This window comes from Lissotriton vulgaris, chromosome 4_1, assembly GCF_964263255.1.
Source record: "Lissotriton vulgaris chromosome 4_1, aLisVul1.2, whole genome shotgun sequence".
NCBI classification, from domain to species: domain Eukaryota; kingdom Metazoa; phylum Chordata; class Amphibia; order Caudata; family Salamandridae; genus Lissotriton; species Lissotriton vulgaris.
In genome coordinates this window covers 635,287,493-635,314,827 of record NC_141691.1, presented here as the reverse complement: position 1 = coordinate 635,314,827, position 27,335 = coordinate 635,287,493, and the positions used below count along the sequence as shown (strand labels likewise).

The window sequence follows — 27,335 nt, the reverse complement described above, 5'->3', positions numbered from 1 at the left end:
GGTTTACTTCTACAGAAATATGAAAACATTGATTAAGTAACCCTGCTCACAAGTTATACATCTATTCACCTTAATAGGTAAGCCTAGATATAAAAACAAAGGATAAATGAATATGAGTAATTTAGATTATTGAGTAACGCACTCCTTGTCTGTATCTTTCTTTTTCTTCTAGACCCCTGACGAAGGGGCAATACATGCCCCGAAATGCATTGGGTTTCCTTCATTTTTTTGATTATGGTTTGATGATGCACTGTTGATTTTGATATTAACTGACATTACCCCGTTATGGATTTTTGTAATGTTTCTTGTTTGAAAGAATGTACTATTGTATATCACAGAAATGTGACAGAATTGTTTGATTTGAGATATTGATATAAATAAATCTGAATGGTCAAAAGGTAAAATATTTTGTTTGTAGTGCATGTCAGAGTCCTAGTGATTTTATGCACTAGGCCTTATACATTGATTCGTAAGTGGGCAGGCACTGATCTGGCATAGCACACGTATCGTACTAACATTAAAAAACACTGAAAAACTCGAGTGCAGCACCCTTCTTCATTCATATTAGATTTCTACTGCACCCCAAGGGTACTCGCACCAAACCAAAGAATGTCATTCGACTCAATTGCCTCAATAACTGATAACCGAGCAAACACAAAGGCTTACACAGCAGATGAAGCCAATTTAATTTACAAACTCATTAAAGAAGCAAAGACTTTCGATACACAAGGAGGATCTGTAGAACAGCAACTCAAACAACTTGAATATCTCACTAGACGTGAACTGAACCAACGCTTACACGCGACGACTCTAATACAATATCATCGAGTTAGAAGGATACCTAGGGGCCTGAGACTTGCAATTAGACCTATGCTATATAGACTTAACAACAACCCAAAGTTCATGGAAAAATGGTTTGAAATTCTCAATAAGTGTTCCCTGGATTTAATATTGTTATTGGTTGAGGAACTTGCCAAAACAATAAAGGATTTAGAGGAAGAAATATATAACATCAAACAAGAACTATCGGAAAGACTGGAAGAAGCGCAATGGGCAAGATTTTTAGAGGATATCAACACGCGTCTTGACAAATACGGAAAAGAATTACAAGAGACCAAGTTACGCAAGTTTAAACGCGATACCATCGACTATAAACTGAATGAGACCTACACGTGGGCAGAAGTTTATGCAAAAAGGAGACTGACTGGCAGAAAACAACAACCAGCATCTTCAGATGAGAGTGTGGTTTCAGATAGTGAGCTAAACACCGCCAGACAACCGATCTCAACACAACCGCCAAGAGTTGTCGATTCAACATTAATCACACCAGGAACATCATCTACTTTTTTAGAGAAGGATCAGCCACCCAGCAAACCTCCCGATTTACCATCAGCCCAACAAGAAAAAAGACGAGAAGAGGACAAGGAGAAAGAAAAAGAAAAGGAAAGGGAGAAAGAGAAGGACAGGGAACTTCAGAAAAAATCAGGATTACGGAGCCAAACAAAAACCTTGTCATAAATATTTCCAGTCATCCTCTCTCAAGCTTTGAGGAAAAACTACTAAATAAAGGGATTTCTTTTGTCCGAACGTATCAGTCAAACGAGTTTGAAACTGAGATATCCTTCTTCAAATTTATGAGAGTACTGAGACTAAAATATTTCTTCACTACTTTAAATTCAATGGATGATCCTGAAGGCTCGGACAGACAGTTTAAACCCAAAAGCAATTTCTTAGCACCATCATCACACAAATGTTTGGACACCTTTGAAACTTTGGTAAAAGCAGATTTAAGCAAAATACACTACAAGAGGAAACTGAGTAACTTGACAAGAGCTGAGCAAAGTACAATACAACGTCTGGCTAGGAAATCCACCATAACAATACAAAAGGCGGACAAGGGAGGTGGACTTGTAATAATGGATTCTTCTTACTATATACAAAAGGGTGATGAGCATGTCAATGACACGAGTACCTATGCTGAGCTTCATCAAGATCCGACGAATAACATTGTAAAGAAGTTGGATGAGATATTGAATAAAGCGGAAGAACTGCATTGGATAGATAATCCCACAAGGAGATATCTTAAACAAATTTACCCAAGAAGACCGAAGATATATTTTTTGCCCAAAGTGCATAAAGATGTCAGCAACCCACCTTTCAGGCCTATAGTATCGGGCTGTTCGTCCATTTTTGAGAATTTAGGAATTTTCATTGACACGCATATGCAACCTTTCATACAAGAATGGCCCACTTACTTGCAAGACACTTCAGACTTCCTCAGAAGTCTGTCAAATATTGATACTACAGGATGCGCAGAATGGACTCTATGTACCATAGATGTCACATCATTGTACACATCCATACCGCACAAGCAGGGGATTGAAGCTATGGAGTGGGCACTCCTCAGGACAGAGAAATCAAATGAAATAAAAATTTTGATTCTGCAACTATTGGAATTCTGCCTTACGAACAGCTATTTCATTTGGCAAGACAGGTATTACACCCAACTGACAGGCACAGCTATGGGCTTCCCCGGGGCCTGTATATACGCCAATATCTATATGGCTAAATTTGAGCTAGATTATATTCTAGAAGATCCATCATGGCAACGAGGACTCATCTATTATAAGCGTTTTATAGATGACATCTTTATCATATGGAAACGCCCAGTAATTGATCTGCTCAACGTCATCAAAAGCTTGAACCTTGCAGACCCAAGGATTCAATTCACGCATAATATCAGCAACACAGCATTACCATTTCTGGATGTACTAGTGGAAATTAAGGATGGGTCTGTAAACACAAAATTGTTTAAGAAGCCAACAGACAAAAATACAGCACTACTATATAGTAGTTTTCATCCAGCGAATTTGATAAACAATTTACCAGCTTCACAATTCATGAGGATTAAACGGATATCGTCTGATACGGAACAGTGTGAGAAAAGTCTTGATGAGCAGAAACAAAGGTATCTTGACAGAGGATATCCGAAGAAATTGCTTGAAGCGCATCTGGAAAAAATCAAAACCATTCCGAGAGCTGATCTCCTCACTAAAACGCCCAAGACTTCCAACACCAGAATGGTTTTTGTGTCCAAGTATTCAACCGCATCCAGAGATATAAAGAGAACAATTTTAAAGAGATGGGAAATTCTGTTGGCAGAAAAAGACTTTGGTGTACTGTTTAAGGAACGGCCGCTGTTTGCGTATAAGAGAGCTCAAAATCTCAAGGAGTTACTTTGTAAATCAATACCACTACAGCATGAACAAACTATCAAAGGCACCATGAAGTGCTATAATTGCAAGAATTGCAATAATGTAATTCCTGGAAATACATTACAGCATCCGCGCACTGGAGAAAGAATAACATTGAGGCATACCACGAACTGTGACTCAGAACATGTTGTTTATTCAATCAAATGCCCATGCGGCCTTTTATACATTGGCAAGACTGACAGGAAACTGAAAATTAGACTTTCAGAACACAAAAGTCGTATACGCAACAAGAACTTAACATCCCCTTTGGCACAGCACTGGATAGAGAAAAACCATAACATAGCTCAAGTTCGCTTCCAAGTCATAGAACTAGTGCCACAGAGGCTTGGAATGGACAATGCTAAAATATTGATTCAGAGAGAAACTTATTGGATTCGGAAATTGCAAACAATGATTCCGTTTGGATTGAATGACAAATTAGAAATGTCATGCTTCCTGTAAAACAATCACATTTTTCACTGGAAATCATACACTAAACACATCCAGACACATATCCCTAAGGGTTTAGTGTTCAACTATTGAGAAATGTAAGTGAGATGGAATTTCGAAAATTGATTCAGAACAAATGTCGTAGATTGTATATAGGCAGGGCTATCCTTGACACCAGGTCCAATGATTTATCTAGTAACTACAGCATTTGGGTATCGATGTATATAATGAGACGGGTATTTTGAATTTTGATCTTTATGTTTAAACTTTTACCATGTAATGAAAGAAACGTTTGTTGAATTTTTATGATACTTCAGAAATCTCGAGATTAGTCAAGTACATTTATCTACCATTGAGAAGCGTCTTATGTTCTTTTCCCTCAATTTCACCTTAAAGTCACATGCATATTCAAAGATAAATGCGAAGGTCAATCGGGACCTGTTCTATGCCCACATATTTTTTCAATGGCAGATAACCAATTGATCCTCCATCTAATCATTCATGAGTAGAGCCTCTTTCTAAGTGACAAAATATGTAAGAGCCTACATTCAGACCATTAATATGATAATTTTGCTGCTTCCAATACACACAATCACCTTTAGTGTCCTTGTTAAACATTCAGGGTAAATAAAGTTGATGCTGTTAAAAAAAAGCACTTAGCAACGCGGGATTAGTCCGTCTTCATATTATACGCGAGTATAAATAAATATGTAAGAATCTACATTCCGACCATCAATATGGTAATCTTGCCGTTTTTAATAAACACACAATCATTATTAGCGTTTTCTGTAAAACATTTAGGGCAAATAAAGTTGTTTTTGTTAAATACACTCAGCAACGGCGGATTAGTCCGTTCTTTAACTAACACGAGTAAAAATAAACGCAGGACCATCCAAACCTCTGCGGCACTCGTGCGGTGAAGGAGATGGCGAGCACTTCGTAATGAGCGGAACGCTGATCAGCGCAAGGTAAGCCGAATTAATGGCTTGCTCGAGATAAGATATTCTGTTTTACAGAATAACTGCCTTTGACACTCGGCGTCTTTTTATTTTATTTTTAGTTTGGAGAACGGACACCTCGGCGAGACCGACGTATTTATCACTAGGCTCGCAGGTAAACTAATGTCTTTGACATAACCTAAACAGTGAGGTAATCTAAAGGTTGCAGGTTACTAAACTTAAGCCGCTTTTTTCACAACAGGTCTTCGCTAAATTCGTGTAACCCAATTTAAGGCACAGGTGAGCCTTCGTAATTACTATGTTACTGCAGTGATTAATAACACTACAAGCATTTGCTTAGCAAGCAGCTAAGATCATTTTATCGCTTTGTCTTTCAGATGCGATTTTTTATAAACACAGGTAACAAAACAATAGGACAGCACGCAATTTCCCTTTTCTTTTTTAAAAAATTTGCATTTATTGATGATGCTTCATGGTTTACTTCTACAGAAATATGAAAACATTGATTAAGTAACCCTGCTCACAAGTTATACATCTATTCACCTTAATAGGTAAGCCTAGATATAAAAACAAAGGATAAATGAATATGAGTAATTTAGATTATTGAGTAACGCACTCCTTGTCTGTATCTTTCTTTTTCTTCTAGACCCCTGACGAAGGGGCAATACATGCCCCGAAATGCATTGGGTTTCCTTCATTTTTTTGATTATGGTTTGATGATGCACTGTTGATTTTGATATTAACTGACATTACCCCGTTATGGATTTTTGTAATGTTTCTTGTTTGAAAGAATGTACTATTGTATATCACAGAAATGTGACAGAATTGTTTGATTTGAGATATTGATATAAATAAATCTGAATGGTCAAAAGGTAAAATATTTTGTTTGTAGTGCATGTCAGAGTCCTAGTGATTTTATGCACTAGGCCTTATACATTTGTTCTACATTAGGAGCATAGACGCTACATAGGGTCACTTCCCGCCCATATAGGCAACCTCTAACCGCCACATAGCGGCCCACGGGATCTACCACCTGATCAATCACCTGAAAGGGAACCCCCGCTCTAATCCAAATAAAGGCCCCCTGCGCAAAGGCTGAGTAAGTAGTGTAATAAAGCTGACCTCGCCATCTACGCTGCAGCGCTAGCCCCTCTGTCTTGGTCAGATGAGTCTCCTGTAGGAAATCAACCTGTACGCCCCTACGCACCAAAGGAGTGAACCTTGTACCTACGCTGCAGGGAGTCCAACCCCCGAACATTCCAGGTCACACATTTCACATCAGGTAACGGACCCATAACATCGATACAAAAACCACACAAAACTGTCCTCCCCCACTGGTAGCCAGGTAGTGGTCCTATTATACAAATGTAAAATACTCAATAACTCCACATTCTCAATTAATCGCGCCAGCAGATAGCATCCCCCAAACAAATTAGTCCCATTCCCAAACTTTCCCATCCCACCCATCACATCTCCCTGCCCCCCAACAACAGGCACCAACACAGTGAATCCCATCCAATCTACCCAACTATGTGCCTCGGCTATGCTAAGGCAAACTAACTAGTACCATCCAGTGGGGGTAGGATAGAGCCTAGGGATTAATCTACGATAAGCTAGTCTCGCAATCATTGCCCGCCCAGAATCCCCTGAAATGTAATACCCCAGCAGAGCCCCCCAGTGCCCCCCACCAATATCAACAGTACCGCTGCTCCACCCTGATCAATTCCAGCTCAACCACTCAGCCTCACGCGCCTCCACTGTACCGTCAGAGTCACCAACACAGACAATCATCACAATCTATTCAGCCATATCCAGCCTCCACCCCCAAATAATAGCACAGTGTCTACTCATCTAACAGTCCGTCCGTCCTTCTAGGGGTAACCAGCTGTAAATGTGCATCGTCCGATGCAGAGGACTCTGTCTCCGAGCGAACCTTGTCGCTTCCTTGTTCCGAAGCCCTGGGCGAGGTCCTCAGCAGTTCCCCTGAGATTGCCCTTACTGCATCCAGTGCTCCCTTGCGTTCTATCGCTGCCTGCGAGGTCGACGGTTTCCGCAGCCCCCGCCGTCGGCGTCGCAGCCGTTGCGATCTGCGAGGCTGCGAATCATCAGCCAACTCCCGTGCCTCAACTTCCTGGCCATCTTTACCAGCCCAATAAGACTCCAGCCAATCCCATGCCTCCTCCAGCGTGTCATGTAAGTGGGTCTGTCCATCCAGCATGATGCGCAGCTTGGCGGGGAAGAATAAAGAGTATTGAATCCCTTCCGCACACAACTCCTTCTTAACAGCCTGGAAGGACATGCGGTGCCGCTGGGTGTCCAACGAATAATCTGGAAAGAGATTAACACTGGTGTTGTCCACCTAAAATGGGCCATCGCTACGGGCCTTCCGAAGGAGCAAGTCACGGTCCCTAAAATGTAAGAGCCGCGCCACCACCGGCCGCGGGGGGCGCCCCTGTTGCGGAGGTCTAGCAGGCACGCGATGAGCTCGCTCCAAGGTGTAGGAACTCGACAGCCCCTCAGGGGCCACCACAGTTTTAAGCCAAGTTTCCAGGTAGCTCACCATGTTCGATCCTTCAATTTTTTCTGGCAGCCCCACCACATGAATGTTGTTCCGTCGATTTCTACCTTCCGCATCCTCTGCCCGCCGTTCTAGTACCGTTAGACGATCCAGGACACCCACCATTGTTGCAGATAGCGCAGTCTGAACAGGCTCAATCTCCTGAATCTTAGTTTTTGCTTGTTTCACTCGATCAGATAGTTTCAAGTGGTCAGCTCGCAACAAGCCCAGCCCTGTCACCACTTGCGCAATGTCCTGCGGGAGGGCGACTCGAGTGTCCGCGATGGCTGCCAGAATTTTGTCCAGTTGGAGTTGGAGCCCCGGTACTTTTGGTAGGTCCTGCTCATCCCTATTCTCCTGTGGAGGGGATTCGGCATCAGAGGGCTGCGGGTCTTCCTCCTTCTTTCCCCTGGGTTTCCTCATGGCTGCAATTGTTAGAGCACTTTGAAATCGTGTCGAGGAGCCCCTCAAAAAACCCTTCTAAGTTGTTCCTAGGGTCAGCACTCAGGCACAGGGATTCCGACGGATGTCCCCCGTCACTCTGCGTGATTTTGGACAGCCCACCTCTTACCTCCCGGACCACGGGCTCGGTCGCCGCCCCGCAAGTACCATATCAGCGCCAAATGGGCGACCGTATTCATAGTTCACGCTCCCCCTCAGCCCAGAGCAGCGCTCGGCCGTGGTTCGGAGCGCTTCCAAGAGAGGTCCCGTTTCCACTGTGTTGTTCAGGCAGGGCTACGCGTGGTCGCGCTGCCCCCCCCCACTCGGGGCCTCAGCTTCCGTAATCTGCCGCTGCCCTAGCGGAACTCCTCCAGTGCACCCCAGACAAAGGCACCCCCGGTTCACCACAGCCCTGTATTAGGGAAGAAAAGCAGGGGTCCGCCGCCCTCCTCCGTGCATCAACATCAACATCAAATCTGTGGCCCCTAACGTCCGTCTGTCCGCTCCCACAATACCAGCAGCAGCAGCCACACCTGGGCACCTTTAGAGTGAAAGGTGCCCAGCAGTGCGCCACCCGGTCGTCGTCCGCACCTCCACTCAGCAGTTCTTTGGGGGGGGGCGCCGCCATTTTGTTCCCTGCTATGCAGTCCGTGCGGTCTCGGGCCCACTCTAAAGTTGTCATGGGCTCCTATGCTGCCCCCCAAGATCCCACAGCCATCATAGGCGCGCAAAGAAATTGATGGGAGCAAATTTCAGCAGCCGTCAAACTCCGGCCCCCAGCAAGGTCTTCCGCCGCAGCCCCACCGGCAGTATCACGCACCTACGTCTCTGCCCCCACTCAGTCCGGGGTCAGCGTTGCTCGCTCCCGTAGTTGGGCCGCGCCCTCCGCCGAGCTCCGGAGATCCTCGGCGCCCTTCAAAGCCCCGGGGGGTCGAGCCTCCGGTGTCGGTCCTACAGTGCCCGCAGTGCCCACGCCACCGGCACACCAAAGGCTAAGTTGTTTCTCGCCAGAGCAGCACCTCCTCAGTATTGTTGGTCACCTTCAGGGCTCCACATTCCGATCACCGGCACCTCCACAGCTGCGGCACCTCTCCTCCGATCGCGGCACAGAGCATCGACTCCAGAGCCCAGGTCAGAAGAGTTGGCCCAGCGCCATCTTGATTTGGCCGGCGGCCGACTCCGCAGCTCCGTCAAACAGCCGCAGCGCTTGTGTCTGGATCACAACACTGTGGAACTCCTGGTCGGCCCGGGCCCCCTCAGTATCGCCAGGGGGGTCGTGGAGACTCTGCGAACAGGATAATTTCGGGCACGCAGCTCTGTACTCACGCAGCCTCTCCCATCGGCACCCAAGCCACGCCCCACCACTGCCCAACCCCATGGCAGAGAACCACTTGTCATAATGAAATAACTCCATGTGCCAGGCAGGGATTTGTTTGTCAAATGTGCATCACCGAAGCGACTGATGTACGTTCGCAAAGAATATTGCCAAGCTCACCATCCTGATTTCTGGCATGCTCAGCACTTTTTTTTATTGAGAATCAAGCCCCCAAAGCTTGGAAAAAAGAAAAACATATTGGCCCTGATGTGCAGGGAGATTTTTCTCTGCACATATGGACTGATGTTCTTTTTTACTTGCTGAGTCTGTCATGCATAACATGATGTACCTAATCAGGTAAAATATGCATTGGATTAACTGACATAAATAGAGTGAACATCCAAACATATGAAAAAAAAAATTCAACACAAAAAAAAGGTGGCAGCCTTGTTGTAGGCAGACTGCCACCTTTGACTGATTGCTACTGGAATTGGGGTGTCTCCATAGGCTGTCAATCATTTACCCACCTCTAAATGGGGCAGGAAACGCATGTGTGGTGGGTTTCTCATATGGCCAAACCCTAAATGACCCTCACAGTGATCCATTTATACTTAGCCCATGAGTAAAGAATTCATGGAGGACTTACAAAAGTGATGACCATCCTGACATCATTAGTGCACTACAGTACACAAATTTCAAACAAGGAAAGGATACACCCGGACATATGTTTAGTGGACACTGGTCAAAGGAGTTTGCCTTACTTACGCATAGTCCTGAAACTCAGGTATGCTAGCTATCACTAGACCCTTTGCCAGCTGTGAGGATGGTGAGCAGGATCTCCTCGGTAACAGTGCAGCTTCTCACCATGCATGTAGTGCATGATATATTCTTTTCTGTTTTGCTGCCTGATGGAGGCACTGCCAGAATATCAGGCTCATAAGGGGAGGCAAATGGGATTGTAAACACTTTTTGAAACAACTTTATTGGCATTTTTAGTCAATACGTTGGATGTTACATTCAGTTTCTTCACAACAGATGATACTTTAACAACCTGTGCCATTTCAATAAAGAATCGATTTCGAACTCTTACTCAAACATAATTACATCTTTTGTGGACCATTTTTAAGGTTTCACCTATTTTTTTGTGTATTTAAACATGCCAACATTGTAACTTAACTACCCTCTCCCCCCCAATGAATGTCTGCTCTGCGTCTTTGTGTCTAGGTTGCTTCTGGTCTCATCCATCTGGCAGTTATCATAGGTCTTGTGTTATGTCATGTCTATACATGTATCCATCACTAGTTACTGACTGGGGTGATTCTCAAATCAGGGATCATTCCTGTCCAAGCCCTGATGTCATCTTCTAATTTATCATCTCTTCGGACCTGTTTCATCTTATTTTTCTCCGCTATTGTCCATTTGTACATGTCCTCCAACCACATTTCGCATTTAAGTGGTATCTAACTCATCCAAGGGATAGCAATTCGTCGGTTGACGAAAATGAATCCCAGGAGTACAAATTTCCTGCTAAGTTTCCTATTCTTGTAGGTGGCCAGTAGCCCTAATAGTACTATACGTGCCTCACTGGGGACCTCCCATCCCGTGGCCTCCCATAGTTTCTGTATGATTCGTGGCCAGAATGAGGATAGAGATGGGCATGTCCACACCACGTGCAGGAAGTCAGCCTCTGGTTCCCTACATCGGGGACATTTGCCGGACCGATCCGGGTATATTTTGCCCAGCACTTTGAGGGTGAGGTAAGCCTGATATACAAAATTATATTGGATCAGTCTGAATCGAGCATTAGAGCTCACCAATTTGACCCCTTCATGAATCCTGCCCCATCCCTGTGCCATCATGGGGGCCCCCACCACCTCATCCCATCTCACTTGTGTGGGGAGTACTTTCCTCAGCAAGTCATCCCGTATTGCACAGTATAGGTGGGTAATCAGACCTCGACCTTGGACTATATACAGCATTACTTGCAATGTTTTTGCTATGGGAGGCTTCTCAGGGAAGAACAGCCAGAGCTCTCCAGCCACCTGAGATATCTTTACATGTTGCAAAAATTGTCCTCTGCCCAAATCCAAGAGGCCTCACGCTCTCCCTAGTCACAAACTGGCCATTATTGTATCGATCCCCCATCGTCAAGCAACACCCATCCTTCCATTTTCATACTGACATTAACTCAGCGATCTTAGTAAACTGTGGTAGCACCCATAAAGACATGTCCGGGGCGTATGGTGCATGTCTCACCACTTTTTGTATTGTGTTCTCCCATACCTTGGCTACATGATGGGTTATGTAAGGACATTCTCTAGGGACCCCTCTGCCAAGCATCAGTAGTTCGGCAAAGATTTTCTCCTATGTGTCCCTGCCAGCAGTCTTTTTTACCAGTTATTCTGATCATCCAACCAGTGAGTTGCATGTTGTAACTGAGTAGCCATTTAATAAAATTCCATACATGGGACCACTACCCAACCCATTTTTGTCATGTTGATAGACAGATACATTTACAGTTGGGGCCCCATAGCAGGTCCGTCAGTAAGCTATTTAGTGTTTTAAAATAACTAGCGGCGATTTTGTATAATGAATACTGTAACGCATAAAGGCACCTTGGCAGAATCATCATCTAAGTGATAGCAACCCTGCCCATTAGGGATGAGGGCAATTCCCTCCAAAAACTTATGGAGCCCTGAAGCCCCTACACGACCCTCCCTATGTTAAGTTCCAGAAACCTTTCGAGCCTATGTGCCAGTGTAACCCCTAAGTATCTGGGAGCCAAGGACATCCAGGGAAGCCCCATCCCAGGAAGATGGGCCCTTGGTTGGGTTACTAGTCTCCCGAGTGGGAGTAGTTTAGATTTCTCATGGTTTGTTCGCAGACCGGACACAGCACTAAAGTCCCTCAGTACCTCTAAGGGGACAGTTATAGACTGAGCTGGTTGCCAGATATATACCAGCTATATACCAGCATATCATCAGCGTAGTGGGAAACGACATGGTTAGTGTTGCCCAAAAGTATCCCCCAATCTCTCAACGGATCCCTGAGTGCCGGCGCCATTGGTTCCAATGTCATATGAGGGGCGACAGGGGACATCCCTGCCTGGCTCCCCACTCCAGGGGAAGGGATTGCAAACACTTTGCTGCGTGAATCACTACAAATTGAAGCAAACCCAAATAGTGCATCATAGTGGGAGACTCCCATGGATGACTTTCAAGGGCACAGCGGATGCTAGAACTAGCAAGTTCTTATGGTACCATTGAGGATCTAATATACTTCTGCTTCTGGTAGTCTAGCAGCATGCTATAGAGACACGCCAAGTTATGAACGATCCCTCCAAACCAACCACAGTAAAATGGATTATGCAATTTCTCAGAGGATCACTGACAAAGTTTCAAAGTCTCATGGTAAGATTGTGGGAGACATTAATATGTTTAAAAACCTCAGGGGCATATTCTCAAGGATCTATCGCCGAATTATCTGCACTTTATCGCAGCCAAAGTCGCGATAGATTTATTGCCCCATTCACAAGCTTGTGCTAACTGCACATATCACCAGTTTACCTGCGATAGCAGGTGCAAAAAACATTACCACTGATGACCCCTGCAACTAACGCTAATGATATGCTAGGCGTTCCTGTGCAAAAAGCTGCAACAACACCACTCCGCAACATTCTCAACGACCAGCTAGATTGGCGATAAGACCACAAAACAGGCGATAAGGCACGTTAGCAGCAGGAAATTAACACTTGCTCTGACCTGGTGTAAAGTCGGACGACAACCTGCACCAAAAAAGGGAGCCCAGCCCACAGCCACACTTGAAGACCAACAGATGCCATGGAGCTACTGATCATGCAGCTCGGAGCCCCAACAGGACCACTACACCAACGGCCGCCACCCCCACCCGTACCCCTCACCTTCAGACCAACACAGAGGCAGCGTAGACAAAGACAGCGGACCTTCAGGAAACGCATCAGCCTCACAGACCTAACACCAGAGAATGTCATTGCCCACTACAGGCTCACAAGGACAACCATCCTCTGCATCCTGACCATCATTGCCCACAGGCTGATGGTACCAACACAGTGGACAACCAACTTCCCACCTCAGACAAAGCTGCTGGCTGTGCTGCACCTGTTGGCCCCTGGTACCTTCCAACCAACAACCGCCAGAGTCAGAGGAGTGTCACAGCCAGCCCTATCCAAGTTCCTCACACCTGTCCTGGATGCCATCATCAGCTTGGTACCCCGTACCTATACTTCCTCCACACTGCGCAGGAACAGCTGGAGACCAAGCAAGGCTTCTACGCCATAGCTGGCTTCCCGCATGTGTTGGGGGCAATTGACTGCACACTTGTCCTACCTGTGCCCCCTGCCGACACTGCACACAATTACCGCAACAGAAAGCACACACATTCAATCAATGTGCAGGCAATAGTGGATCACCAATGTCATCGCTAACTACCCAGGCAGTGTACATTATTCATACATCTTCCGCCAGTCCATCATCGACCAGCACTTCCAGGATGGCACCTGCTCGTTGGTAAGTGCCAAATGAACACACCACACACCTCAACTCCACAATCATGCAACTCACAACTCTGGGAATGCACACCTTACAAACTCACATATAACATGCCAAGCAACATGCCCACCTACATTCATGACAGCACTACGTACTGCGGTTTGTATAAGCGGATTATTGAAAACCCACTGGTGCAGGCTCACCCTTAGTCCACGGGTTCTTATCAAGTAAGGAAGAATCGACACTGGAATGAAGAACAAACCAAGGGTCATTTATTAGCATTGATGAATGGGGGCTCATCCGACAAGCAGCATAGAGATACTCTAGGAGGAAGCACCCCGCACAATGGTTACATGGGTTTTTATAGCAAAAGATCACAAACAAGGGACGCCCAGAGGTAAATAGAGCTTTGGGAATCACACACAAATGAGGTAACGGCAAGAATTGACAGCCTTGGTGTCTTGTGCAATTGTCGCGTCCTAAGGCTGCACAACAAGATATGCAATCTGAGTAAACTTTACGTGAGGCTTTACCATTGTCTGAAAAGCCCAAAGCAGATGTCAGCTTTTCTTTTGCACGGACTCTGCATGTATACACAGCCTACAATGCCCTAATCTAGATTCTTTACTCATGTTTATACAGATGCGGTGGGATAGAGCTGGGCTGAAAGTAGGGCAGGAGTGAAATTGGATGAGGCATAGCTTAATCAAAAACCAAGAGAATCAGATTTTACATTTTAACAGTCCTTCCTTTTCAGCCTATGCTGAACCCATTTTAAAAGTACATATATTAATCTTGTATATCGATGTTTAAAAGTTAGTAAATTTCAGTTTGCATCATCCTTTCTCGATTCAATTCGTCAACATTATTTGGGGGAGGTTTAATATTATTACAAGTGGCTATACAAGCTGTACATATTGTAGGGCCACATTGAATGCAGCAACAGCAGGTGAGAAAGATGATTCCTATGGTTGCTATTCCCATTAACAATTTCCAGCCCCAAGTAGAAATGATTCCCCATAACCACTCAGACCAAGTCTATGTTCCTTGGTCTTGGTGTATTTTTGCATTTTGTTTATGCAGTTTGGAAATGGTGTCATAAACAGATGGGGCATGGTCAGGGATAAACACACTGCAGCTACTCCCGATATTGTGGCATGCTCCACCACGATCGGCTAAGACTACATCTACACCATCCTGTTTTGTAAAGTTACAATTCTCGTAATTTGGAGCTCTTCTGTAATATTTCCCAGAGCCATCGCTGTTTGATTAGTTACTGCTTCTACTACTCAAGTTAGGCGTCGGATTTTCCTACTATTTAGGGCTGCACTAACAAAGAAGAAGAATCCCACATTAAACTCTACATATTGCTTTAATGCAATATCAGTTTGATCTACTTCATCATTAGTTATAGTTCTTTTAAATCTATTCAAGGAAATGTCATTAAATAGTTTTTGGTCTCTGTGATAAGATGCAGGTGCTAAGAACACAGGAGGAAGCACAAAGGACACATAACATATTAAGGACCATCCGACTGGTAGATGATAATAACCTTTGTTTCCACAAATTAAGTAAGTGTTATGGGAAGACAGAAAACTACTATTGTTCGTTCCAGTGCTAATCAATACTGTAGTACTGTCATTTTTTCCCACAGGAAAACTATCAATACTGCTCACACAAAGATCTGCTCGGGCCCTGGGTACAGCGATAACAGGAGATCCATTACCATTGGCTGTTCGAGAGTTAGGAAAAATAAATCTTGTGGAGGAATCTCCTCTGCGATACTCCTCCGTTGCCCATACATTTTCTTTGACCTGCGGGAGACTATCATCATCGGGGTAACAAACCTTCTTTAGCTGGGCATTGAGTCTTCCTACATCAGCTAGAGTAATATTACTAATTTCAGAGGCCCACAAAAGTGCGAACCAGGCTCCACAAGAGCCCTTGTGTGAAAATGGCAGGGGAATGAGAGGCGTTTCTCCCTTCTTCTGATGGGCTTGCAACATTCCACATACCCAGCAGTTAGTAGTATTTGTAGCATTATGAGTATGATGTAACATTTGTATTAAAGTGTTATTGAGGTATGACATTCAGTGTTTTTTTCATGGTAATAAAGGGTTAAGTAATAATGTTCCATGGGGACAGGAGTAGTAGTGGGCAATACGTTTAGAGAGGGAATCACTTTCTCCATTGTCCAAAAATACTGCTGCCAATATTATCAATAATATGATCAGAGTCACCATACACAGTGTCTTGTCATTGCTTCGCATCTTAGATCCCAATTTCTGCATTTCTCCTTCTTGGTATCGATACAACCACAGGTCGGAGAGAGACCCATGCACCACTGAACACGTATGACAACCCACTCTGAACCTAGTTCAGCCGATTCTGTGATCCTACCGTGTCACACCCGAACCGTTCCACTACTTGAAACTGGTCCTCCGGTATCTCTTTATGCTCCTTCCCTTCCTTGGTCTTAGATCGTACCTTGTTGCTGAAGGCACAGTTTGATCAGGAAACAAAGTATCTTCATTCAGAGGAGCAACACTTTTTTGAGTTTGTAAGATGTCTTTCAGATCGTTTCTGCCTTCCGTTTGGAGAACATTAGCAGGGATTCGTTTGCAGTGTGAAGCGTTGATCCAATTACGTCTGTTGGTGACACGGACAGCAGTTCGGGTTGCCAGCAAGACTTGTTCGGAGTGCTTCCAATGAGGTTCCAGATTCTTAGAGCGTTGAAAATTCTTTATCTGGACAAATTCACCAGGTTGGAGACCATGAGATGTGAGTCCCTTGCTCACTTTGCCACTAGATTCAAGCAAGCTGGGCTGAAGACGGCTGGAATGCCAGAAACCGGTCCTCGGAAGCTTGTTTCCGGTCCAGGGAAGGCACGGATTGGCAGTTCGGGCTGGACTGTTCCCATGAGGCACAGGGTCAGAATGATTTGCATACAGCCATGTCTGAACTGGGGTGGCAGAGTGGGATAAAGAACGGTGATGGATTAAACCCAGATCTTTTGACTGGGTGTGAGTGTTTGATTGGTTCAGATGCTCCGTCCATTACCACCCCCTTTTGTACCGCTTTTGGCCACCATAAGTGTGGCAGGGTATGCTCAGACGTGAGTCCCTTGCTCACTTTGCCACTGGATTCAAGCAAGCCAGGCTGAAGACGGCTGGAATGCCAGAAACCGGTCCTCGGAAGCTTGTTTCCGGTCCAGGGAAGGCACGGATTGGCAGTTCGGGCTGGACTGTTCCCATGAGGCACAGGGTCAGAATGATTTGCATACAGCCATGTCTGAACTGGGATGGCAGAGTGGGCTAAAGAATGGTGATGGATTAAACCCAGATCTTTTGACTGGGTGTGAGTGTTTGATTGGTTCAGATGCTCCGTCCATTACCACCCCCTTTTGTACCGCTGGAGGTAATTAGCAGCATGAAACTTTTGTTTCACCCCTAAACCCTTTATTAGGTACTCTAATATCTGGCAAGTAAAGTGGGGTCCATTGCCATTGTCACTCCATAGGACTCCAAAAACCCCAAAGGGGGGAAGAACTCCTTTAACAGAATTTTTTCTGTTGTCAAGGCTGTGTTGTCTTTGGTTGGATAAGCTTCTACCCACTTACTAAAGGAACAAACCACTACTAATACATACTTCAAATTATTACAGTGCTCTAACTGAATATAACCATTTGAGGTGCTTTGAAGGGAGCCTGGGGTGGACAAAATCCACTGGTAGGGGTTGATACTCCCTTCCCAGGATTGTGCTGTAGATATATCATGCAATGTTTAACCAAATGCTCAGCTGTTTTCCAAATGTGCTGATTATCCCAAACCTGTTCTAGTTGGGAGATGGCGTTTTTGGGACCAACGTGAGCAGGTCCATGAGCCATGGTTACAAAGGGCAGTAAATAAGCATAAGTCAACTTCCATTTCAGCATATCTTTGGACCTCCAACATCCCTCATCATCCAATTCTCCTCCCTTTTTCCATTCTGCCTTTTCTTATTCTGCAGCTAACTGCTGAATTTCTTTCATCTATGTATACATATTTTCCCATCCTTCAGCTTGGAATCGTAATACATACATCCTACTCATGTGTATACTTGCAGTATTTCTTGTGACTTCTTCTGTGACGGCATTTCCTTGTCCCACTTTGTCTGTGACTCTCTTGTGGGCACTACATTTAATCATGGCTACACACTTTGGCAATGTCAAGGCAGTAAGAAGACTATTTACCAATTCACGGTGCTGTATTTTTTAACAATGGGAGGTTGGGAATCCCCTTTCCTTCCAAAGCTTGGCAAAATTGTGTGCCACACCAAATGCATAGACTGTCTGTGTAAAAGTTCACTGATAATCCTTCACTAAGTTCACAGGCCCTTAAAAGAGCAATGAGTTCAGCTGCTTGGGCAGATTTCTGGGGAATACGGGCTTTTTCTACCACGGTTTGTAATGTGGTTATGGCATAGGATGCAGAGGTTGTGCCGTCGGGTAATTTCAAGCAGGAACCATCCACCCATAATTCCCCTCACGGTCTAATAAGGGTGTATCTTTAAGATCTATTCTTCCCTTAGTTTGTTCTTCTGTCAGAAAAATACAGTTGTGCAAATAATGAGTTTGTTCAGCTGGCAAAGGTAACAATGTAGCTGGGTTTAATGGCAAACATCTCTTGAGTGTGATATGAGGTGCCAAGAGCTTAAATTCGTATCATGTGAGTCTAGCGCAGAGGTCTTCAAACTTTTGGATGCCGAGGCCCCCCTGTCAATATTTTCAGGCGTAAGGACCCCCTCCTGACAAAAATGTCTAAACCTGTAGGCAGGGCTACTGGAATTATGAGGCAGGTGAGGACCAAATTATACGACAGGCTTGACTAAATTGTGTGGGTAGAAAATGTAAATAATGTTCTGTGATGCCACGTATTTTGGGATAGCATTGCTTTATTATTTTGAAATTTTTTAAACACAGTAACACTGAGGAAAGATTTCACCCCATCAGTACCAGTTTATAACCAAAATACAGCAATTAACATCAGAAAGATGTCTAGTGAACCTTTGTGAAGGGCCTCCCACTCCGCACGAATACGCGCTGCCACACTAGAAGCTCACCTGGCCCTGGCCGGGGGCAGCATGGGTCCCTTCAAACCCTGGCGGTCTTGTGCAGAGTTAAGCAGTTTACCCATGCCCCTTTCCTCTCACCCAGTTCCTTCCATCCCTCTCTTCTCTCCTCTCCCAACCCCTGATCCCTCTCTCACATTGCAGGCCATTTTCTTTCACCCCTTTTTACAACTTCTGAACTCCAGATTCAACCTCTCACTTCACCTTTAATCACCTCTTGCCATTCTGTATTTTGACTGCCCTCATCTCTAACAGTCTTTCGCATTTATCTCATGGCCTCTCTGGCCCCGTCACCTCCTGTGCACATCATCACTTCTCATTCACCTCAAGTCTCTTCATTCAAATGTTTGTCTATTTGTATCTTACACGTCTCCAGCCCTCCCATTCATCTTTCACATCTCCCCTTTGTCTTCCACACCTTCTTGAACTAACGTCCCTCTCCCCTGTTACCTCAGCACCAGTGCCTAATTTGAGCAGGGGGTTTTCGGTGCTCAGCACTAGCACCTAACTAATGCACACTGCCACTATGACAGACTTCCAGATGGAGGCCCTGTCCGTGTAATTTAGAGATGAGCAGAACAGCTGTTTATTAATTCAATATACACTAAAAATGATAACCTCCTGACACCTATGCCATTCTTTATAGCTTTGGGGGCTTGAAATAGTCTGAATAGTCACACTTGTACGAGTGTTATGGTTGGTTGTTGCATAGGTATTGTCATTGGCCGCACAGGCCAGGCAATGGTGGGTGGTTAAAGTTGCAATGGCCTACTGGTGAGGGCCCTGGCATATGTTGTATTACAAATTAATCACTGCTCAGCACACACCCCAACACTCCCTCTCTTCCCCTATCACTGCTGTCCCTCACCTATGTCGAATCAAATTATCTTTTAAGGTCACAGATCATCTCTCAGCTATCTTATCGCACAGTTTAACAGTAGCCCTCATCTTTTGCTCATACTCACTTCTTGCGTGTCTGCGCTTCGCTTCAGAACTTCACATTTCACCTCATCCCTGACCTCTTCAATCGAATTCTCCCACTCCCTTGCTGTTCTTTCATCTCTCCTCATGGAGCATATGGGTCGGACACCTATGCTGTTCTCGCCCTGTGCCACTCTGCTTATTGTTCCCTAATTCAGGAATGCATGAATTGTCTGTCTTGTTGTTTTGGTGCAGGCCATGCAGTTATGGAACTTGCACCCTCCTTTGCTTCGCACCACCAAGAATCTATTATCCTTTAGGAAGATGTAAAAACCTGGCTCTATGCTCTGTAGGTCACCCCATTTGGCTGGTTCTCCTTCCCTTTCTGTTTCGTTTCTCGTTTGCCTTCAGGCAGCAGATGTTTATTAGCCCCAGGACACCTTTTGTTAACAGTATCACACTATAAATCTAAATAATATTAGGCAGAAGCAGGGGATCCACTAGACCCGAACTTCGGGGGGGGGGGGGGGGGTGGTTAACACTCCCAGCCAGGGCTGGCCCTAGCACTGGTGCACACGGTGCAACAGTCTTTCCACCTTCTCCATGAATTCCCTCACTACCACTCACCAACAATACTCCTCAATCTCTCTATAGCACCTTTCTGACAAACTTTTCATTTTTTATAGCGCTACTCATAGTTTACTCACACTCAGTTCTGTGAATGCATGGTACATGTTCTTTGTACCAGGCACTTTAACCTTCTGCACTGTGTGGGTGACAAGGGTGCCCATGTGACTGCACAGTGAGCGATGCAACAGTGTGAGAGTTCGGTAAAAGGAGTGACTGCTGGGTGAGTGAGGTGGCCATATGAATTTGGGTTTGGCTGTAAGTGCAGAGTGGGACGAATTAATGCATGGTTAGTGATGGCCTTATTTGAGTGAGCTACTGATTGAGCAGTGAGGGATGGACAGGTGAGTGAAGTGTCACATGAGTGCAGGGTGAGCAGTGTTCTTCTGTGACTGCAAGGTGAGGTACAGGGTGAACAATGCAAGCACATTGTTAGTGCAGAATGATCACTGTGAGTGCAGGGTGAGCGGGTGAATGGTGTGAGTGCATGGAGATCAGTGTGAGTGCATGGTGGTCAGTGTGAATGCAGGGAGAGCAGGTGAATGATCGGAGTACATTGTGATCACTGTGAGTGCAGGGTGAGCGGGTGAATGTTATGAGTGCATGGTGATCAGTGTGAGTGCATGGTGATCAGTGTGAGTGCATGGTGATCAGTGTGAGTGCAGGGTGATCAGTGTGAGTGCATGGTGATCAGTGTGAGTGCATTGTGATCAGTGTGAGTGCATGGTGATCAGTGTGAGTGCAGGGTGAGCGGGTGAATGTTGTGAGTGCATGGTGATCAGTGTGAGTGTATGGTGATCAGTGTGAGTGCAGGGTGATCAGTGTGAGTGCATGGTGATCAGTGTGAGTGCATTGTGATCAATGTGAGTGCAAGGTGATCAGTGTGAGTGCATGGTGATCAGTGTGAGTGCATTCTGATCACTGTGACTGCAGGGTGAGCAGGTGAATGGTGTGAGTGCATGTTGATCAGTGTGAGTAAATGGTGATCGATGTGAGTGCAGGGTGAGCGTGAAAGTGAATGCGAGAATGAGGAGTGAGTTGTCCGAATGCAGTGTGCATTCCCAGAAACTTGAAGCGTAGGGTTTCAGATATAAGTTAAACTGTTGCTATAATGGCATTAATCAGGGATCGAGGGTGGAGGAAATAAATAATGTGCTGATCCTGCAACAAACTACCAGTCTTTTGATTAGGGTTGACAGCTCATTATTTTGATGGCCCAGAAATATGCAGTCACCTAAAGCTGTACTTTTAGCACTTATCTGTGAATACTTAGAACAGCAAATATAAATAGAAAGCACTTTTAATTGTGTCACTTTTAATTGTGTTCTAGGGCTGCCTCAATGATCCATGACTGAAAATTAAAGAACGACAAAAAAGTCACATAACTAATTAATACATACTTTCTTATATATAACTCTATTTAGTGTCAAGAGCAGGTCTCTGCAGGCTCTTTAAACAACACACGGCAGGCATTTTTCTTTTGGCAACCCAACTTTATATTTCTTTTCATTAACTGCATTCTCACACTACAGCAGTAAGTGTAAAAATGTAAGGAATAGGCAGAGTGGGGGCCCAGGGGGTACTGGAACCATAAAAAAACGAAGCCTCTTTAACCTTTTACCAAAGGCATGTAAATATGCAGATGGTCTTTAAAGACCTGTGAAAAACTCGGGCGTGTGGAGCTAAGACTCCAGACACTGCCCAGCCAAGCCCCCAGCAGCGTGAGCTGCACTGCAGCAGCCTGGGCTGAGACACAGGATGGGGGAGGAGGGAAGCTGAAGCCCATGCAGAAGTGTGAGTGTGAATGCGCGACCCCCTTCACATCACTCCACGGCCCCCCTGGGGGTCGCGCCCCACAGTTTGAAGACCCCTGGTCTAGCGCTAGTCAGGTGTTGTGTCTTTGTCAGATTAAGGAGTGCATCTATAGAATGTGGTACCATAACCATAAGCTTGTGACTCAACACTATCCCCTCAGATTGTCGTATAGAGATGCCTGTGGCAGCAACTGCTCTAAGACAGCCTGGAAGTCCTCTGGCCACTGGGTCTAATACAGCCAAAAAATAAGCACATGGAAGATGCTTACTACCATACGGTTGTGTCAAAACTGGCAATGCACATCCTTCTCTCTCGTGTACATATAATATGAAAAGCTTAGCATAGTCTGGAGTGCCTAGCACTGGAGCAGAAGAAAGGGATGCACGAAGTTGCTGATATGCTTGTTGACATTCAGAATCCCATGGTAAGGAAAGGGAGTGTCTTTAGTAACAAGGGACAAAAAAGGGTTGATGATAAGTAAAAAGTTGGAGATCCACTGTCTGCAAGAGGAAGTAATTCTAATAAGTGCCCTGAATCCTTTTGAGTCCTTGGAATGGGAATTTTTAGGATGGTTTAAATCCTGTCTTTAGTCGGAGTGCGGCCTTCCTTAGACAAGAGGTGACCCAAATAAATGACCTCAGACTGACAATATTGCAACTTATTCTTAAACTTTATGTCCCTTAACAGCAAGATGATGCAATAGGGAAAGAGTGGCCAATTTACAATGCTTAACTGTGTCTGCTGCCAGCAAAATGTCATCAACATATTGCACAAATGTAACTACTGGTGGCAAAAGAAGTTCATTCAACTGTTGTTTAAGTGCCTGACTGTAAGTGCTAGGACTTTCTGTATAACCTTGTGGGGCTCTACAAAATCTAAATGAGCGGCCCCTTAATGAGAATCCAAACAAATATCTACTATTCTCATGCATAGGAATAGAGAAAAAAAGCATTCTTGAGGTCGAAAACAGAAAATACAGTGGCTGTAGGTGGGATTAACATCAACAAGGTCGTAATATCAGAGACAAAAGGATATTGAGAAATCACTATTTTGTTTACTTCTCTTACATCGATCACAAATCAGTAAATCTTGGGCCCGATGTAGGTAGGGCGTTACCGATCGGTAACGGCCGAAAATACCGATTTTTGGCCCTTACCGATCGGTAAACAGCCATCGAGATGTAGGGAACAAAAAACATAAAGAATCGGAGTGAAAACCGAATCGGAATGAGTACCGAATGGGAAAGAATCCGATACGTACATACCGAAAATCGGATATGTAACGAATCGGAAAAACACCGATTCGGATGCAAACACCGATTCGGTCCATGTACCGAATCGGTAGTGACACCGAATCGGAAATTCACCGATTCGGTCCATGTACCGATTCGGTAGTGACACCGAATCGGAAATTCACCGATTCGGTCCATGTACCGATTCGGTAGTGACACCGAATCGGAAATTCACCGATTCGGTCCATGTACCGATTCGGTAGTGACACCGAATCGGAAATTCACCGATTCGGTCCATGTACCGAATCGGTAGGTAGACCGAATCGGACATGAGCCGAATCGGAAAACATGCCGATTCGTATGAATCGCCGATCGGGAAATTCCCCGATTCCGACAGATGGGGAGATGTAGGGAGGCACAGAAACACCGAAATCGGCTCAAAATCGGTAGAATTCACTCGGTATTTACCATGAATTGCAATCAGGTGGTAACCAACTCCAACCCATATAAACAGGCCCAAAATGCATTGCAACTTGCAGGATGGCAGCTTTTTATGTCATTGCGAGGCGGCTACGGCTACAGCAGGAAGGACAGAGGGAATGGCTAAGAAATGAACAGGTCTACAGACAGAGGATAACCCTGTTCATGCTCACAGAGGCAGAGATACTACAGAGATACAGGCTGGACTCTGACACCATACTTGAGCTCATCAGGGATCTCAAGCCATTCTTGGACCACCACACCCCAAGGGCACACGCCATCCCTGCGCACATCCAGGTGCTATGCAGCCTACACCTGCTAGCGTCTGGCAGCTATCAAAGTGGAGTAGCAGCAGCAGGAGGGGTGAGCCAGAGCAGCCTGTCAAGGTTCTTCCACACATTCCTTGACGCCATGATACACAGGATGGACCAATACATCTCTTTCCCTGCAACCCACGCAGAACTGCTACAAACCAAAGCTGACTTCTACCAGATGGCACAATTTCCCCAAATCATCGGTTGCATAGATGGCACGCACATTCCGATTTGCCCACCAGCGGACACCGAATACATATACCGCAATCGCAAGTCTACACACACCATCAACGTGCAGGTGATCTGCAATGCAAAGTGCACCATCACAGACCTGGTAGCAAAATTTCCAGGGAGTACCCATGACTCCTATATTTTCCAACAGAGCGGCATCTATGCACGGCTGATGGCTGGCGAATTTGGTGAAGGATACCTCTTAGGTGAGACACATCATCAGACCCCCATAACACATAGTAGCTAGGTGGAATACATGTATGCATGTGTGTAATGTAACCCCTTTCTCTTCCAGGCGACAGTGCATATGCCCTCCGCTCATTCATACTCACCCCCTACCTCAACCCCTCCACACCCAGCCAAAGGAGGTATAACCGGGCCCACATACGCACAAGGAATGTTGTCGAACGGACCTTTGGCATCTGGAAAAGTAGATTCAGATGCCTGCACAAGAGTGGAGGTGCAAGGCAGTATACCCCCATCACCTGCTGCAAGATCATAGCTGTATGTGCAATGTTACACAACCTTGCGGTGAAGAAGGGCACTGAGGTGGAGTTGTCTGACTACGAGGACCATGACGACGACGAAGCTGTGCCACTGACACAGCCAGCAGAGGTGTGTACGCCAAGTGATGGCAGATACAGACGTGAGGAGATTACTGAGAGCTATTTCTGAGTGAGTACAGATGCAAAGACAGCTAAATGGTGGTTGGGAAAAAACAAATTTTAATACTGTTGCAACACAGTTACAGCACTGATGTGCAACAAAAAATGGTGTATAGGAAAAAAAACAAAAGTCCAAGGTTCAGGTTGCCTCACCCGCCCTTGCAAGGCTATTTCTTTGCCCGCTTGCCAGACCCACTGGGGTGTCCCTCAGCCCCCTCTGAATGCCCAGCAGCATCTGCGGAGCGCCTGGTGCTCCTACGTGGCTCAGACGCAGCGCTGGCCGGGCTGCTGCGGCTGCTGCTGTCCCCAGCATCACCCAGGTCCAGGGCAGGATTGGAGGCTGTGTTCTAAATAATCATGGCCTCCATAGCAGTGGTGATCCGGGCCATCCCCCTTGTGAGCTCTGCCGTATTCTGACTCAGGCTAGATTCCATGTTCGCGCTGCGCTGGCACAGTTGTGCCGTCGCCGCAGCAAGGCGGCTCATGGCGCGGTTCAGCACCCGGGCATCCCGCCTGCGCACCAGCTCATGCTCCTCCTGTCTGCTAGATGATTGGGTTATGGCAGTGGTTAGCCTGCCTAACCCTGCTGCCACCTCCTTGTTCGATTCCACGAAGGCCTGAAATCCCTTTACCATTTCTCCCATCTGCAGGTTGTGCTGCAGGAGCTGGCGTTGGCAGGCCATCGTGGATTTTGCCTGTTGCCTCTGTATCTTCACCATCTGTCCCTCGAGGCCCAGGAATACACTGCCCTCCCGTGCTGGTGCAGCAGTGGTGGTGATGGTACGGCGCCGGGCACTGCTGCTGCTGGCCTGCTGAGTGGGCCGGGGTGCCACTGGTGGGGGTGTGGTGCTGGCCGGTCCCTGAGCCCCTGCTCCCAGGACAGGTTGTACAGGTGGCAAAGCCATGGTTGTGGCAGGAGCTGGTGTAGGTGGAATGGTGTCCCTTGTAGGGGAGTTCTCTGGGGAGAACTGCAAGGGGGGTGTGCTGGCCATTTGTGTGGAGTGCAGTGCATCGAAGTCTATCACCAGGTCTCCCTCCATACCTAGCCCTAGGGTGTTTCCGTCCTCCTCCTCCTCCTGGGCAGCCTGGCTGGTGCTCGGCCCTGCGAGTGCAGTGTCAGACGGTGCTGCTCCCTCTGATGACAATGTTGTTCCGCCTGATGGGGCCCCTAGGTACAAAGAAGCATTTGTAAACTGAGTGCCGATGTATTACAGTCAGTACAATTAAAGCATTCCACATGTCCTTGCATCTCCTTACACTGTGTCACACTGTTTCCTGTCTTGTGATTCTGCACTGCCATATTTTGCTAACTTCTGCTGACTACATGTACCATGATGCTTGTCTCTTGTATGTTGGTGACAGTACTGTGCTGGGGTTTGCCTATGCATTGTGTCTAATGGGGAGGTGTCTGGTAGGGTGTGTCATGATGCGCATGCTTCTTACCTGTAGCTGTAGCTCTCGCAGAGCTGTCCAGGGTCCCAATTCCACTAACACTCTCCCTCTCAATGGTGCTGGAGACCAGTTCCTCCAGCTCGGTGAGGGGTGGCGCCGGGTTCCTGCCTCCTCCAGTGCCTCCAGCCTGCCTCTGGATCTCAGCCATCTTCCTTTTTGTGAGGCTGCGGATGTCGTAGAATCTCTTCTTGAGTTCTTCTACGGACCTGGGGGTGACACCCGCAGCATTCACCTTTTGGGCGATTTTGGCCCAGATCCTCCTCTTGGTGCTGTCTGGCACATTGAGGGACAGCTTTCCAAACAGCTGGCGGTGCACCCTCACCACCTCCTCGACCAGCACCTGAAGCTCGGTGGTGGTGAACTTCGGCTTCCTCTTCTGGGAGGACTTCTGGCTCTCGCTCTGGTCTGCCATGTTCTTCACTACAGTTGACAACCTCCTACTCCCACTGCTGCTAACTGTGAGTGTTGAGCTCAGGCTGGCTCTCCAGAAACTTCTTAATTAGCTGTACCTGCCAGGGTTGCCACTCCCTGTTTGGGTGGGGGAGCCACCTCATTGGCTGAATCGGCTTTTGCCGAATCAGCTTTTACCGATTCGGATATTACCGAATCGGTAAAATCCGATTCGGTATTATCCGATTCGTATTTTACCGATTCGGTTTCTTCAATGCATTCCTATGGGCTTTTTCGCCATGGGTGTGTTTTCATGGCTACGAATCTATGATTGCCGAATCGGATTTTACCGATTCGGCTTTTACCGATTCGGTGTTAGCCGAATCCGGACTATCCGATTCGGTGTTAGCCGAATCGGTAATTTCCGATTCGTTGTTAGCCGATTCGGTACTTCCCGATTCGGTCCGTGCCGATTCGGAACGTACCGATTCTCATTACCGATGCCGACCGATTCGGTATTCAATCGCTTTTTTTTCCCTACATCTCGTTTTCCGATTTCAGAATACCGATTCGGACCGCCTCGGTATTTTGAAATCGG

At 46.1% G+C, this 27,335-nt stretch overlaps 1 protein-coding gene across 1 annotated transcript in view; it reads right to left on the bottom strand.

Annotated features, from left to right (window-relative positions):
• Positions 1–27,335, bottom strand: part of LOC147722358 (uncharacterized) — a 700,192-nt gene that overhangs the window by 474,415 nt on the left and 198,442 nt on the right. The window contains exons 10-11 of the mRNA XM_086967301.1: positions 7,289–7,645; positions 6,663–6,991 (exon numbers count right to left, since the gene is read on the bottom strand). Of these exons, the coding sequence (XP_086823427.1) occupies positions 6,663–6,991; positions 7,289–7,645 (686 nt within the window). The remainder of the gene's footprint in view (positions 1–6,662; positions 6,992–7,288; positions 7,646–27,335) is intronic.